The 16,223-nt window shown below is 38.6% G+C and overlaps 1 protein-coding gene across 1 annotated transcript; it reads left to right on the top strand.

Annotated features, from left to right (window-relative positions):
- Nucleotides 1–8,426: 8,426 nt before the first annotated feature.
- On the top strand, nt 8,427–9,266 carry LOC123413036. Its single transcript, XM_045105985.1, has one exon. It carries the CDS (start codon nt 8,662–8,664, stop codon nt 9,169–9,171), a length of 510 nt encoding a protein of 169 aa, XP_044961920.1. The 5' UTR covers nt 8,427–8,661; the 3' UTR covers nt 9,172–9,266.
- Nucleotides 9,267–16,223: the final 6,957 nt, after the last annotated feature.

The following is a 16,223-nucleotide window of genomic DNA, read 5'->3' as shown; positions in this document are numbered from 1 at the left end:
GGCACCATGTGATTCTACACGTCATTCTAGTCAATTTACATATATAGTTTATTCAAAACGGAGTTACGGTCTAAAAGATATGACCAACACAAGATAATATGTCATGAATACAGAATGTATGCAATTGACAACCACAAACATTTGAAAACACGAATGCAGCAAGATATTATGAAACTACATGAAATTCTAGGCAATTTTCATGTATGGCATGATCAAAATGGAGCAACGGTTCAATAAATACAACCAACAGAAGGTATAGCTATAATCAGTCCAAAACAACAACATGACATTTTGCACACATCAAATCAACAAGCTACACGAATCTAAAATGCACAAACAAGACATGGGCAGTAGTTTACATGATGCACAACAATTCATCGCATAAAAGCAAATTGAATAGAAGTATGGATCACTAGGAAATGAGATCACAAAACGGCTACTTAGAACACAATTTCAGACTTAGTGAAAATAACAGTTCTTAACATGGCGATTTTATTATGAAGGCATATTAACAGCAAATAAAATATATGCTATACGGCATACCATCATCGCCACCATCACGCCAAACTACTCCATCTACGATCTTGTCATTGCCAAGACGAACGACGGGTATGTACATGCATTGAGTGAATGCATTTGGCAAAGCTCATCAATTCGACACTCTCAGATAATTCACCTTGAGTTGCTAGACCTAATCCACGACGGTGTTGCAACCTATCGATGCAGGAGACGGTCGGAGAAGGGTTCTTGGCATCAGATGGGAGGAAAGAGATGTGGGAGAACGAGTTCTTACCGACGAGGATCACCAACCACGATTGTCCCAACAAGTCTGAGTTGGGCTGGACGCCACCCTTCTCCTTCTCGCTGACCGGTAATTATCCGTAGACATGCTTGGATGTGTCCACAGGTCTTCACGGGCCGAATTAGCTAGGCCCGGCTGTAGGTGGTACATAGACCTTCTACAATGCAAGGTGCTTAGGATACGCGTAAAATAAATCAATTTTTTAAGACAACGACACTTATCTGTAGAGGATAGAGACTAACTTAAGAACCCGTCCAATAGAGATAAGCATTGACATTTAAAAAACTAAATTTATTTTATTAAACACCTTCATAAGCATCTTACATTGTACAAGCCTTAGCGAACCGGGAAAAGAAACAAAATGATCCTTGTGGGGTGCTACTATGCGAGTTTCCGACTCGGTGAAGCACCTCGCACTCCCGCAAGCGTATGGGCCGACTCAAGACGCGGGGGCCACTACCTCCTTTTTCTGGGGGGGTTCAACCTTGTGTTTTCGTCTTCTAATTTCTTTCTTTTTTTACTTTTGTTTACACTTCCAAATATTATAAACATACATATTACAAAAAAAATTACATAGCTTCTGGAAATGCTAATCATGTATAGGAAAATATTAAATATATATAAATAAAAGGTTTCCGGTGTATATGGATAATGTATACAAAAAATATACAAAGTCTGTGAAAAAAGTAGATCATGTATTTAAAATATGTCAATCAAGCATTTGAAAAAATGTTAATGCTGTGTTTCAAAAATGTTAATCAAGCATTTGAAAAATGTTAAATGTGTATAGAAAAAGGTTTACCAACTGCTAAAAAATATTAATCTAGCCTTTGACAAATATTTAATGTATATAGAAAAATGTAGATCACATATTAAAAAATGTTAATCAAGCATTTAGAAATGCTAAATACGTATAGACAAAATGTTGACCATGTATTAAAGAAAAATTGAACTTTTATCTGGAAAATGTTAAAATGTGTATAAAAATGTTGAACATGTATGTTAAATCTTGTATTCAGAAAATATTTAACACGTATTAAAAATGTATTGTATATACATCCAAATTTTACAATGTGTATAGAAAAAATTGGACATACAAAATATAAGTTAAAAAATATTCATGTATTTAAAAAATGTGAAACGTGTACATCGAAAATGTTTCCAATATACATGAAATGTTGAATTTGTACTAGAAACTTTAGCATGTGTTGAATAAAAAATGACAAGAAAACAAAGGAAAAAAAAGAAAAAAAGAAAACAAATGAAAATGAAAAATCTAAGAAAACAATGCAAACAAATACAAACAAAGAAAACACAAAGAGAATTAAAAAGGCAATGAAAACCGATAAAAGGAACCAAGATGGAAAGAGAAGCAAAACACCGATGAACACCTAGAATGAAAATGTTCACCATGTATTGGGAAAACGTTAAAAATGTGTATAAAAAATGTTGATCATGTATTAAAAAATATTAATCTTGAATAAAAAACAATAAAATTTGTGTTATAAAAAGTATTAGATATGTATATAACAATGTGTACAAACAGAATTAGACACAAAAAGTAAAAGCTTTACAAAAACTCGTAGTCATGTATTTAAAAATATTAAGCATATATACGTAAAATGTTTCTAATACACACAATAAACATGAATGTGCATTACAAAAGTTAACATGTGTTGAGTAAAAAGTAAAATTTATGAAAATCGACGAAAAAGAAGAAAACTAAACGAAAAAAAGAAAAAATAAAACCCAAAGAAAAACAGTGCAAAAATAATAGAAACAGAGAAAAATGAGAAAGAAACAAACAAAACCGATGAAAACCAAGAAAAAACAGAGAAAACAAGAAAAAAATGACCACCAAAATGATATAGAGAGAAACAAAGAAATACAAGAAAAAGTCAAAGAAAACAAAGAAAGTAAGACAGGCAAAAAGAATAAAAACAGATAAGAAAACAAACAAAAATGAAGGGAAAAGGACAGTTGAAAACCAAGAAGGAACAATGAAAACTAAAAAATGATGGAAAAAACAAGACTGGACCTTAGAGACCATCATCGTACAAGACTGAACCAAAATAGAAAACAAGATGAAAAAAAAAACTTCAAAACGAAATATAACATAAGAATGAACAACCAATAGTGTTTATGGCTCTGAGTTTTAGTAAATTTGTCTTTTTTTCCGCGACTGTAATAAAGTTGCCCATGCATTAGCTGCAATGGGGAGTAATGGTCGGAATCTTTGCCAGTTATGGATGGAGACTGTACCGGACGATGTAAGTGTGCTGATGGCTAGCGATGCTACTATGCCAATTTGAGTAATGGAAACGAGGTGTTTCAAGTCAAAAAAAAAAATGATCGCGGGCATTGGGCAGGCCGTAAGCTCTTGGGCCCTAGCCCACGTACCAAAGTAATGAGCGAACATCGAGAGCAACTAAATGAGGGGTACTTCGTCGAGAGCCCCTTCAAAGGTTACTTGTTTCTGTTTTCCCTTAGTTTTTCTTAGGATTTAAGAAAACACGGAACCAAAATATTTCACAAAAAACACGCTCTTTTCTTCCCCGAAAGGCACTCATTTATTTCTGGTGAAGGCATGAATATGCTTTCGCGGGTTGTCTCTAGGAAAGGGAAATGACATGTTTTTTTTTCTTTTCACGAGAGGCACATATTCACTTTTTTATGGATTTGCTTCCGCGAGAGATACGGTTGTGACTCTCAAAAAAGAGAGAAAATATGTTTACTTTTTTTTGTTCTGCGAGAGGAATGGATTTGCTTCTCCGAGAGGTAAGGTTGTGCCTCTCAGAAGAAAAAACATATTTTCTTTTTTTAATTCTGCAAAAAGTGCGGATTAACTATTCGTAGACGCACGGATTTACTTCCGTAAGAGGCACGATCGTGCGCTTTGAAAAAAGGGAAACCACGTTTCTCTTTGTAAAGGAAAGAAAACGTGCTCCCATTTCCTGAGGGCACGAGCACTTGCTTGTGTCACCGGCGTGTGGCGGCTAGCCTGAACGTCGAGAACCTGCACGTCTTTTCGAGTTGTAGAGCATGGTCGACGCACCAGTTCTTTCTCACATTTCCTCTAATAATGAAAAAAAGACAATCAACGGTGTTCCTTTCTTTCGAGTGTGCTATCACCCTCACAGCTCCTTTACTCACATCAACAAGACGAAGTCGTGTCAAACTGCGTGGTAAGGGGCATAATCAAAACGGAGCAACGGAGTAACGGTTCAACAAATACAACCAATACTAGTTATTGATGTAATCTATCCAAAACAACAACATGATATTTTGCACACATCAAATCAACAAACTACACGAATCTAAAATGCACAAACAAGTCATGGGGCAATAGTTAACATGACGCACAACAATTCATCGCATAAGAGAAAATTGAACAGAAGTATGGATCAATAGGAAATTAGCTCACAAAACGGCTACTTAGAACATAGTTTCATACTTAATGAAAATAACAGTTTTTAACATAGCTGTTTTATTATGAAGGCACATTAACAGCAAATAAAATATATGCTACATGACATACAATCACCGCCACCATCGCGCCAAACTACTCCATCTACGATCCTTTCGTTGCCAAGACGAACGCAGGTTATGTACATGCATTGAGTGAATGCATTTGGCAAAGCTCATCAATTCGATAGTCTGAGATAATTCACCTTGAATTGCTAGACCTAATCCACGACAGTGTTGCAACCAATCGATGCAGGAGACGGTCGGAGAAGGGTTCTTGGCATCAAATGGGAGTAAAGAGATGTGGGAGATCGAGTTCTTACTGACGAGGATCACGAACCACAGTTGTCCCAACAAGTCTGAGTTGCGATGGACGCCATCCTTCTCCTTCTCGCTGACCGGTAACTATCCGTAGGCATGCTTGGATGTGTCCACGCGTCTTCACGGGCCAAATTAGCTAGGCCCGGCTGTAGGTGTTACTTAGACCTTCTACAATGCAAGATGCTTAGGATACGCGTGAAATAAATTAATTTTTTAAGATGACGATACTTATCTATATAGGATAGAGACTCACTTAAGAACCCGTCCAATAGAGATAAGCATTGGCGTTTAAAAACTAAATTTATTTTATTAAACATCTTCATAAGCATCTTACATTATATGAACCGGGAAAAGAAACAAAATGATCCTTGTGGGATGTGACTATGCGAGTTTCCGACTCGGTGAAGCACCTCGCACTCCCGCAAGCATATGGGCCGACTCGGTGCGGGGGCCACTACCTCCTTTTTCTGGGGGGGGGGGATCAACCTTGTGTTTTCGTCTTCTAATTTCTTTCTTTTTTACTTTTGTTTACGCTTTCAAGTATTATAAACATACATATTACAAAAAAATCTATTTTACATAATTTTCTAGAAAAGTTAATCATGTATACAATATTAAATATATATAAATAAAAGATTTCCTGTGTATACGGATAATGTATACAAAAAATATACAAAGTGTGTGAAAAAAGTAGATCATGTATTTAAAATATGTCAATCAAGCATTTGGAAAAATGTTAATCTTGTGTTTGAAAAATGTTAATCGAGCATTTGAAAAATGTTAAATGTGTATAGGAAAGGGTTTACCAACTGCTAAAAAATATTAATCTAGCCTTTGACAAATATTTAATGTATATAGAAAAATATAGATCACCTATTAAAAAATGTTAATCAAGCATTTAGAAATGCTAAATGCGTATAGACAAATTTTGACCAAGTATTAAAATAATAAAATTGTATTTGGAAAATTTTAAAATGTGTATAAAAATGTTGAACATGTATGTTAATCTTGTATTCAGAAAATACTAAACACATATTAAAAATGTATTATATATACATCCAAATTTTACAATGTGTATAGAAAAAATTGGACATACAAAATATAAGTTAAAAGATAGTCATGTATTTAAAAAATTGTAAATGTGTACATCGAAAATGTTTCCGACATACATGAAATGTTGAATGTGTACTAGAAACGTTAGCATGTGTTGAATAAAAAATTAAACTGGTAAAAAATGACAAGAAAACAAAGGAAAAAAATCAGAAAAAAAGAAAACAAATGAAAATAAAAAATCTAAGAAAACAGTGCAAAAGAATAGAAACAAAGAAGACCCATGGAGAAATAAAAGGCAATGAAAACCAATAAAAGGAACCAAGAAGGAAAGAGAAGCAAAACACCGATGAACACCTATAATGAAAATGTTGACCATGTATTGAGCAAATGTTAAAAATGTGTATAGGAAAATGTTGATCATGTATTAAAAATATTAATATTGAATAAATAATAATAAAATCTGTGTTATAAAAAGTATTAGATATGTATATAACAATGTGTACGAACAGAATCAAACATAAAAAGTATAAGCTTTAAAAAAATGGTAGTCATGTAGTATTTAAAAAATATTAAGCATGTATATGTAAAATGTTTCTGATGTACACCATAAATATGAATGTGCATTACAAAAGTTAACATGTGTTGAGAAAAAAGTAAAATTGATGAAAATTGACGAAAAAGAAGAAAACCAAACGAAAAAAAGAAAAAAAAACAGTGCAAAAGGAATAGAAGCAGAGAAAAATGAGAGAGAAACAAACAAAACCGATGGAAACCAAGAAAAAACAGAGAAAACAAGGAAAAAATGACCAGGAAAATGAGATAGAGAGAAACAAAGAAAATCAAGAAAAAGTCGAAGAAAACGAAGAAAGTAAGACAAACAAAAAATCAATAAAAACAGATAAGAAAACAAACAAAAATGAAGGGAAAAAGACCGTTGAAAACCAAAAAGGAAACGAAGAAAACTAAGAAAATAATGGAAAAAAATAAGACTGGACCTTAGAGACCATCATCGTACAAGACTGAACCAAAATAGAAAACAAGATGAAAAAAACTTCAAATCGAAATATAACAAAAGAATGAACAACCAATAGTGTTTATGGCTCTGAGTTTTAGTAAATTTGTCTTTTTTTATGTTCCCTGTGACTGTAATAAAGTTGCTCATATTAGCTGCAATGGGGAGTAATGGTCAGAATCTTTGCCAGTTATGGATGAAGAATGTACCGGACGATGTAAGTGTGCTGATGGCTAGCGATGCTGCTATGCCAATTTAAGTAATGGAAGCGAGGTGTTCCAAGTCAAAAAAAAGTGATCGCGGACATTGGGCGGGCCATAAGCTCGTGATGCTCTTCAGCGTGCAACAATAATGAGGTGGCACTCTTGGGCCCTAGCCCACGCACCAAAATAACAAGCTGGGATGAGGCCCCCTAACAAATTGATTTTTCTATTATAATTATGATTGTTGTAGCCAAAAAAATTCACTTCACATGAACTTGCCCCTCTTATGCATGAACGTTGGCTCCGTCCCCGGTAACGAGTGAACGTCGAGAGCAACTAAATGAAGGGTACTCCGTCGAGAGCCCCTTCAAAGGTTACTTGTGATGGATTAAGAGCATGTCACTTGGCACGTTCTCTGAAAGGCACGCATATATTTCTCGTGAAGACATGAATTTGCTTTCGCGAGTCATGTCTCTAGGAAAGGAAAATGCATGTTTTCTTTCTTTTTTCCTTTCGTGAGAGGCACACATTTAGTTTTTTATGGATTTTCTTCTGAGAGAGATATTGTGACTCTCGGAAAAGAGAAAAAATATGTTTAGTTTTTTATGCTGCGAAAGGAATGGATTTGTGCCTCTCAGAAAAAAAAAAGAAAAACATATTTTCTTTTTTTAATTCTGCAAGAGGTGCGGATTTACTACTCATGAACACACAGATTTGGTTTCGTAAAAGACACGATCGTATCTTCGAAAAAGGGAAAACACGTTTCTTTTTGTAAAGGAAAGAAAACGTGCTCCCATTTCCTGAGGGCACGATCACTTACTTGTGTCACCGGCGTGTGGCGGCTAGCCTGAACGGAAGCTGCACGTCTTTTCGAGCTGTACGAGCATGGTCGACACACCGGTTCTTTCTCCCATTTCCTCTAATAATGGAAATAGACAACCAACGGTGTTCCTTTCTTTCGAGTGTGCCATCACCCTCACAGCTCCTTTACTCACATCAACAACACGAAGTCGTGTCAAACTGCGTGGTAAGGGGGGGCTATAAAGGTTAAAAGTTGTACGTAGCACCGCTGGTAACAGAACATCTGCCCGACAAGGTCCATGTGTGCCCGCCGCAGTGGATTCCATTTGACCCGACGTCTCCCCGCTCACCGTGACCGATTTTCAACGAGCTAGACATTAGCACATCGATCGGCATGTGAGCCGGCCCTGACTTACTTACTTTTAACCAGTGCTAGTAACCACTGCCCAAGTGCCGCCTAGAGTCAAAGACACTAGGAACAGAGAGCATTATAAAACCGCCAGAATCACGTGGCCGCCGCATATAAAACCGACGACGAGGACGAGCACCGTGCGTGCTTCCCCTCCAAAAAAACGGAGCCATCTGCTTCGTCTTCCAACAGACATCTCCCTATCCCACGCATAAAAAACCGGAGCGCCTGACACGCCCTCGCAGGCAGAAGAGAACCCACCCCTAATTAACCCCCATGCACCGACCTGTTGTTACCCGTTGAAAAACTAGGTTAACTCCAACCGTCTAACCATGGCTAAAGCGTAAACAAACCACCGAGGCCTTCATGCATCGAGCTCGAGGCTGTATATATACAAGGAAGTGGTGTGCAGGAGACAGGAGGTGAATATAAATCTCTGGCCAAAATATTGGATGCTCCCACGGGGCTCACCAACTCTCATTGTCCATGATCTTGTCCTTGTGCTGATCAGCAGCACCTGCCTAGCTCCCCGCACGGTGTCCTTGATTACCAGCTCCATCTCGCGGAAGCAGGAAGCAAGATCCATTTGCTTGAGATGAATGGCTACTCCAACCTCGCCTCCTCGCCCCCTCCGCTGGCGGCGGTGACCAAGGGCGCCCGGGCCAGGCGGTCTCTGGAGCTGACCAACACCAAGGAGACCAATGCGTGGGAAGGGCTGGCCATCGGGGCGGTCACCCTCGCGAGGACCTTCTCCACCGGCTCCCAGAGGCTCTGCAGCAGGTCCGGCGACCGGGCCAGGGGCACCATGAGGAGGGCCTTCTCCATGCGGAGGCACCCGGCGGCGCCCGGCAAGGGCGACGGGTACTACTGGAGGATCCACGACATGGACGGGGACATCGACCACGGCGGCGACCAGAATGCAGTGCCCGAGGAGCGCGGCGACGAGGAGGAGGAAGGGAAGAAGAAGAAGGAGGAGGCGCGGCAGCGAGAAGAAGGCGAGGCGAAAGAGGGGGCCAAGCGGGAGCAGGGAACAGCGACCCCGGCGAAGAAGAAGAGAGGCAGCGGCAACATTCTCAAGGCGTGCAAGAAGCTTTTCCGGTTGTGATGCCCGATCGGTCCACCGAGCCGCTCCCGCTGTAGCGAAATCTAAGGAATGCTTCAATACTTTGTTCTCTTGTTACTTATTAATCTCTTGGTCAATTGTTTGCGGTGCGGTGCGGTGCTCGTCGTTGTTTGCGTTTTTCCGTTGGTTTTCGTCGAGGAGGAACCGAGGAAAGCTCGCCATGCCGATGCCGACCGCCGCGCGCATGCGTGCTTGCTCCGTTGTGGGTTCTGTGCGCTTTTAGATCTCGACGATCGATGAGACTGGGAGCGTGGGCCACGGCCGTGTCGCGCGGGAATTCTGTTGGTCTCCGATGGACCGATGCATGCCACCACGGGACGACCACCGGTCCGCCGGAGATCGGAGTCAAACGACACCGGGAGCTCGTTCGTTCGTTCGTGCGCATCCTCTGTCATCGGGTGGGAGACGCAGCTGTCGGGTAAGCAGTCCTGGGCTTGGCCCATCTGCCGTTGTTTTCAAGGCTATCTCTGACCCAATTACGCTGGAAGCTCTTGCTGTCGACCTCTCAGAAGACGTGTATATTCAGAGGATGCACGTGAAACAAGGAAGTTCTGCAAGCTATGGACCAATTATCCACGAGATCATTGACCTTTCGCCGGTTTTTACTATTTATAACATAGTTCATGTCAAAGTTCATCAGTTTATAAGGCTTCCTCCAATGCAAAGGTGCTAAGTGAGGTGCTAAGAGCATTAGATATGTTAAGCAATCATAATCTCTAGTGCATTGGTACTTAGAGGGTGTTTGGATACATTTTAGTCCCATGACTAAAAGTAATGAGACTAAACATGCTTGGATCCAAATACTAAAGAGACTAAAATCAAGTTAATGAGCATTTGTTATCCTCCAAACCCTGCAATCCAGAACTTGCCTGAGGAGTTAAATGAGGAAAGAGAGGACTAATGCACATTTTAGTAGGGGTACCCCTGACTAAAAGATTTTAGCCTCAAGACTAGTTTTAGCCTCTCTTTAGTCAGTGGTGCTTGAAACTTTAGCCTTTTATAAAGACTAGTTTAGTCAGACTAGTTTTAGTGCCTTAGATCCAAGCACCCTCTTAGTTTGTTGTTGCTAAGGTTGTCTCATTTAGCAACTAAAATCTTGCATGTATAGGCTAGTTTCCTTCATTTTTAATGTTTTGCTTAGGTTTTCGTGACTAGCATTGTTTTCTTTCGAGGACACCAAACTCCTCTATCTCTTTTTAATTAGATTGTCACATAGGATTTTGCCTTGTTGGCATGCTTAGCACCTATCCAAAGTGAAGCATTGGGAGCAGCCTAAGATCACACTCTAACAAAACATGAATTATCTCTATGGCTTGACTGTCATTTTAGCAGGCCACCCTGGTAATGTTTCTTTCTCCCTTGTAAACACTGTAACGATTAAATATAAGCTTCATGAGATTGCCTCAAAACAATAGTGCGTGTAGGTTCCATCTGGTGCATTACAATTTTTTAAGCTTCCACATGCTTCCTAGTCTGGTTTTATTATAGTATTTTTTTATTTATTTTCTCTCTCTCTCTTTTCCTTTTTGTTTTTAATTTGTTTTTTAGTTACTTATTTTATTTTTTCCTTCTTTTTTTGATTTGTTGTTATTTTTAAAATTGATAAACTTTTACAAATTCGTCGATTTTTTTTCAAATGCGCGTTTTTCTTTTCATTCGTGATATTGTTTTCATTTTTTTAGATTTTTTAAATAAAATAAAATATAATTTATGACCCTATTCCAGTTTCGGGGACGTTTCGGAATTGATGAACTTTTTGAAATTTGTGACCTTATTTTTAAATACATGAACTTTTTCAAAGGTTAATTTTTTTTTACAAATCCAAGAGCTTGTTTCAAATGCGTGAACTGTTTTCAAACCTGTCAACATTTTTTAATTCACAAACATTTTCCAAGATTCACGATTTTTGTTTTCCAAAATTCACACAAAAAATTAAAATCATGATATTTTTTTAAAAAAATTGAATTTTATTTCACCATGTAAAAAAGGAAAGTACTCATTTATATAATACTAGCAATATGGCCCGTGTGTTGTAACGGGAGAAGAAAAACCATAATCTCTAATGGCCATGACCACATTTTGTTGCATCATCGAGATGCACTATCACTCTCATTTTCATGAAATTGTGAACGGTTTTGAAATCATGAAAAAAAATCATGAACATATTTGAAACATGAACACTTTTAAAATTCTTGGACATTTTCCATAATCATGATTTTTTTTGAATTCACAAACATTTTAGACAATTTCCAAAAAGAAAAAAAATGAGATTTTTGTAAAAAACAATTCTTGAACCGACGAACATGTCTAGTCGAAGAATATATCTTTTGAATTTGGTTGAACAATTTTTGAAATTGATGATTTTTTTAAATGCATGATCTTTTAGAATCAGCAAAGGTTTCATGAATCAATAAACTATTTTTTAATCCGCAAACAGTTTCTAAATGTTTATAAAAAATTCAATCAATGAACATTTTTTGAGTTGGAGAAACTTTATTCAATATTAACATTTTTGAATACTCGAACTTCAAAAAATCATCATTTTTTTATTTCATGAACATTATTAATCATTTGTCAACATTTCTTAAGTATATGAATATTTTTTAAATCGCATAAAATTTCTGAATCCGCAAACATTTATGAATTATTAAACATTTTATATCAAAATTATCATTTTTTATTTTTTTTAAAACTTTTATGAATTACCAAATTGTTTAAAGTAGAAAAAAAACATGACGGAGGAGAAAAACGATTTTTTAAAAACAGGTCGCTCATACATGGCCTGCCGAAACAGGTGTGTTGTGTCTTGTCCTAACGCCTAGATTCCAGTATAATAGGTTCCTACCACATGGGCCAGCCTAGTCCGAAATTTCTTTGTATGAAACGTTTTTTATCATTTACTAGCAAATATGTTCGTGCGTTGCAACGGGAGAAAAAATAACATGCCTCTAATCCATTTGTTCACCTTCAAATTGACTTATGAGTGCTGAATTGTAGATATCAGGTCTGCATTAAACATTTAATCTCTTTACAGTTTAGGCCATAGAATTTTAGTTTCAAAAATATAGGTAAAAGTGTGATATCTACAATTGGACGGTCACAAGTTTGTAAATTGATATTATCAAAATCATAGACAAAATGATGATCGTCATTGAGTAATCATTGTATGCAAAACAATGTTTATCTCAACATCTATCCTACCATGTATCCTCTTGCATTAGTGCAGTTTTGACCAGCCGAAAAAAGAAGACATGATATAGTAGTCCATAAATCAATCCTTGCATAGATCTTTGAACTCTGATCTTCATTAGCACGCATAAAGGTTCTATCAATGCATGTCTATTGTGCATGCACACATTATGCAGTACTGAATAGTGTTAACTGATGACCCACAAGTATAGGGAATCAATCGTAGTCCTTTCGATAAGTAAGAGTGTCGAACCCAACGAGGAGCAGAAGGCTCTGATAAACGGTTTTCAGCAAGGTAATAACTACAAGCACTGAAAGTAGCGGTAACAAGTGATGGTGTAGCAAGGTGAAACGTAGCAAGCGAAAAGTAACAAGTAACAAGTAGTAGCAACGATGTAGCAAGTGGCCCAATCCCTTTTGTAGCAAGGGACAAGCCTGAACAAAGTCTTATAGGAGGAAAAACGCTCCCGAGGACACACGGGAATTTCTGTCATGCTAGTTTCATCATGTTCATATGATTCGCGTTCGTTACTTTGATAGTTTGATATGTGGGTGGACCGGCGCTTGGGTACTGCCCTTACTTGGACAAGCATCCCACTTATGATTAACCCCTCTCGCAAGCGTCCGCAACTACGAAAGAAGAATTAAGACAACGTCTAACCATAGCATTAAACTAGTGGATCCAAATCAGCCCCTTACGAAGCAACACATAGACTGGGGTTTAAGCTTCTGTCACTCTAGCAACCCATCATCTACTTACTACTCCCCAATGCCTTCCTCTAGGCCCAAACATGGTGAAGTGTTATGTAGTCGACGTTCACATAACACCACTAGAGGAAAATACAACATACAGCATATCAAAATACCGAACAAATACCAAATTCACATGACTATTATCAACATGACTTATCCCATGTCTTCAGGAACAAAAGTAACTACTCAGAAAGCATAATCATAATCATGATCAGAGGTGTAATGAATAGCATCAAGGATCTGAACATAAACTCTTCCACCAAGTAATCCAACTAGCATCAACTACAAAGAGTAATCAACACTACTAGCAACCTTAGAAGTACCAATCTGAGTCGCGAGACGGAGATTGGTTACAAGAGATGAACTAGGGATTGGAGAGGAGATGGTGCTGATGAAGATGTTGATGGAGATGACTCCCCTCCGACGAGAGGAGTGTTGGTGATGACGATGGCGACGATTTCCCCCTCCGGGAGGGAAGTTTCCCCGGCAGGATCGTCCTGTCGGAGCTCTGGATTGGATCTGCTCAAGTTCCGCCTCGTGACCGCGGTGAAACCAAGAAAAATCTCCTGCTTGATTTTTTCTGGAACGAAACCCTTCATATAGCAAAAGAGGGGGGCAGTGGGCCGTCACGGAGCCCACAAGCCTTGTAGCCGCCACCAGGGGGTGGCGGCTACTAGGCTTGTGGGGCCCTGGTAGCTCCCCTATGGTACTTCTTTCGCATAGTATTTTTTATATATTCCCAAAAAATTCCACGTTGATTTTCAGGGCATTTGGAGTTGTGCAGAATAGAGGACTCAGACTTGCTCCTTTTCCAGTCCAGAATTCCAACTGCCGGTATTCTCCCTCTTCAAATAAACCTTGCAAAATAGGAGAGAAAAGGCATAAGTATGGTACCACAAGGTAATATAACAGCCCATAAAACGATAAATATCACCATGAAAGATGATGCAAAATGGACGTATCAACTCCCCCAAGCTTAGACCTCGCTTGTCCTCAAGTGAAAATCAAGTTCCATAAACATGTCCACATGTTTAGGAATGAAGGTGTCGATAGAACATAATACGGACATGAGGGCACCATGAACACATATAGAACAACAATACATCATAAAGATTCTTATGGGAAAGTAACAATTCCTTCACAAAGCAAAGTATGAAGCAAAAACCTTACCGAGAAGTAACCAACAACAGTCCATAGTCATTGAAGCAATAGCAATTTATCATAACATCAGAAAGAGTCAAATAAGAGCTTGTAAAGCAAACCCACATACTCAGTCATCTCTTTTGTTTTCCACAGTTGTTACAACTCACGTGATACCCATGGTATCAAAGTTTCAGCTGGACACACAGGAAGATAGGGGCGTATAGTTTTGCCTCCCAACCATTTACCTCAAGGGTAAAGTCAACAATAATAAAGCATAAGTACTCATCTCCAAGTTGATATATGAATATAGATCTTTCCCAAGCATGTGACGGTAGCCAAGACAAAGGCAAAATGGGGAATTGGTGAAGATCACCATGACTCTTACAAGGGCAAAAGGTAAAGGTACAAGATAGGCCCTTCGTAGAGGGAAGCAGAGGTTGTCATGCGCTTTTGAGGTTTGGATGCGTGTCCTCTTAGTGCGGAGGAACGTCACTTTATATTGCCTCCTGTGATAAAGAACTTTATTATGCAGTCTGTCGCTTTTATGTCTTCCTCATCACAGGTTCGTATAAAGCTTATTTTCCACACACTGATAGATCATACATATTAGAGAGCAATTTTTATTGCTTGCACCGATGACAACTTACTTGAGGGATCTTATTCAATCCATAGGTAGGTATGGTGGACTCTCATGGCAAAACTGGGTTGGAGGTTTATGGATGCACAAGTAGTATCTCTACTTGGTGCGGGAGTTTTGGCTAATATGAGGTGGAAGCAATCGTCACATGCTAAGGGATCTCTAATCATATAACATTGTTTGGAACCAAGCAAACACAATTCATTATGTTGTCTTCCTTGTCCAACATCTACTTCTAAGCATGTAATAGTTTGGTGAGTGCTCACAATTATAGAAAGTGTCTAAGATGATATATTTATATGTGAACCTCTCTTTCCTTATTACTTCTTATTAATTGCAACAATGACTGAGGTCTATGTTGGTCTATTCTCAACAAGTTTCAATCATCATACTTGTCATATGTGAAGCTATCACTTTCCATAAGATCATCTCATGATCTTTCATGCAATCGTTTTTTTCATACTTTTGATCACGGCACAAAACAAAGCCCTTGACTAAGATACTCTTTATTATATAGCTTGCAAGCTCGAATACATCAGGGGAGACACAAAGCAAAAGACTCAAACTAAACACTAAAGACTTATTCCACTAAGAGAAGAAATAAAAACTGAAAAGGAAAGAACTAAAACAAAGGTAAAAGCAAAAGATATAAAGGTGATACGATACCAGGGCAACTCCCCCAAGCTTGGCAAAAGCCAAGGGGATTGCCCGTACCAATGCTTAGTTGTCTTCCTTTGGTGGTGAAGTTGTTGGAGTAGTCTGATCCTCCGTCTTCCAAGGCATAGGTGCTCCATCATGGCAGGATGAACGAGTCGCCGGAATCCTCAAATCTGCAACCAACCTTATTGATTTAAATCTATACTCATACTCACAGTTTTGGTTCTGCAGGTCATAGATCTGGCCCTGAAGTTGATCAACCCTGTCATAGAGCCTGGAGAGGTGTTTCCCAATGTCAATGGCATCCATCTTGTGCTTGCTGGTGAACTCCGTGATCATCATGTGGTTGGCGTTGAGTCCACGCTCACCATCCCTTGGCACTTGAAGACTTGTTGCTCCATTGCTTCGAGCCTCGTCTCCATGCTTCCGGTGTTCTTAGGCCCCTCAACATCACGAATGTGCAACATCCCCTCGCTCATCTTGATAGATTGAGGGTGTTTCAGCACTTCTGTTTGAAAGGGATTGATGACCTTCTCGAAGATCTTGTCCTTAGGAGCTTTTGGGGAAGTCATGACGATCTAGATCTGCCACAGAAACAGGCTTGAAACGAAAACAGAGGAAAACCGCGCGATACGGAGATCAAAACCCTCGGGCG

Source organism: Hordeum vulgare, chromosome 1H (genome assembly GCF_904849725.1).
Source record: "Hordeum vulgare subsp. vulgare chromosome 1H, MorexV3_pseudomolecules_assembly, whole genome shotgun sequence".
Classification (NCBI taxonomy): domain Eukaryota; kingdom Viridiplantae; phylum Streptophyta; class Magnoliopsida; order Poales; family Poaceae; genus Hordeum; species Hordeum vulgare.
This window is presented reverse-complemented; position numbering and strand designations above follow the sequence as displayed.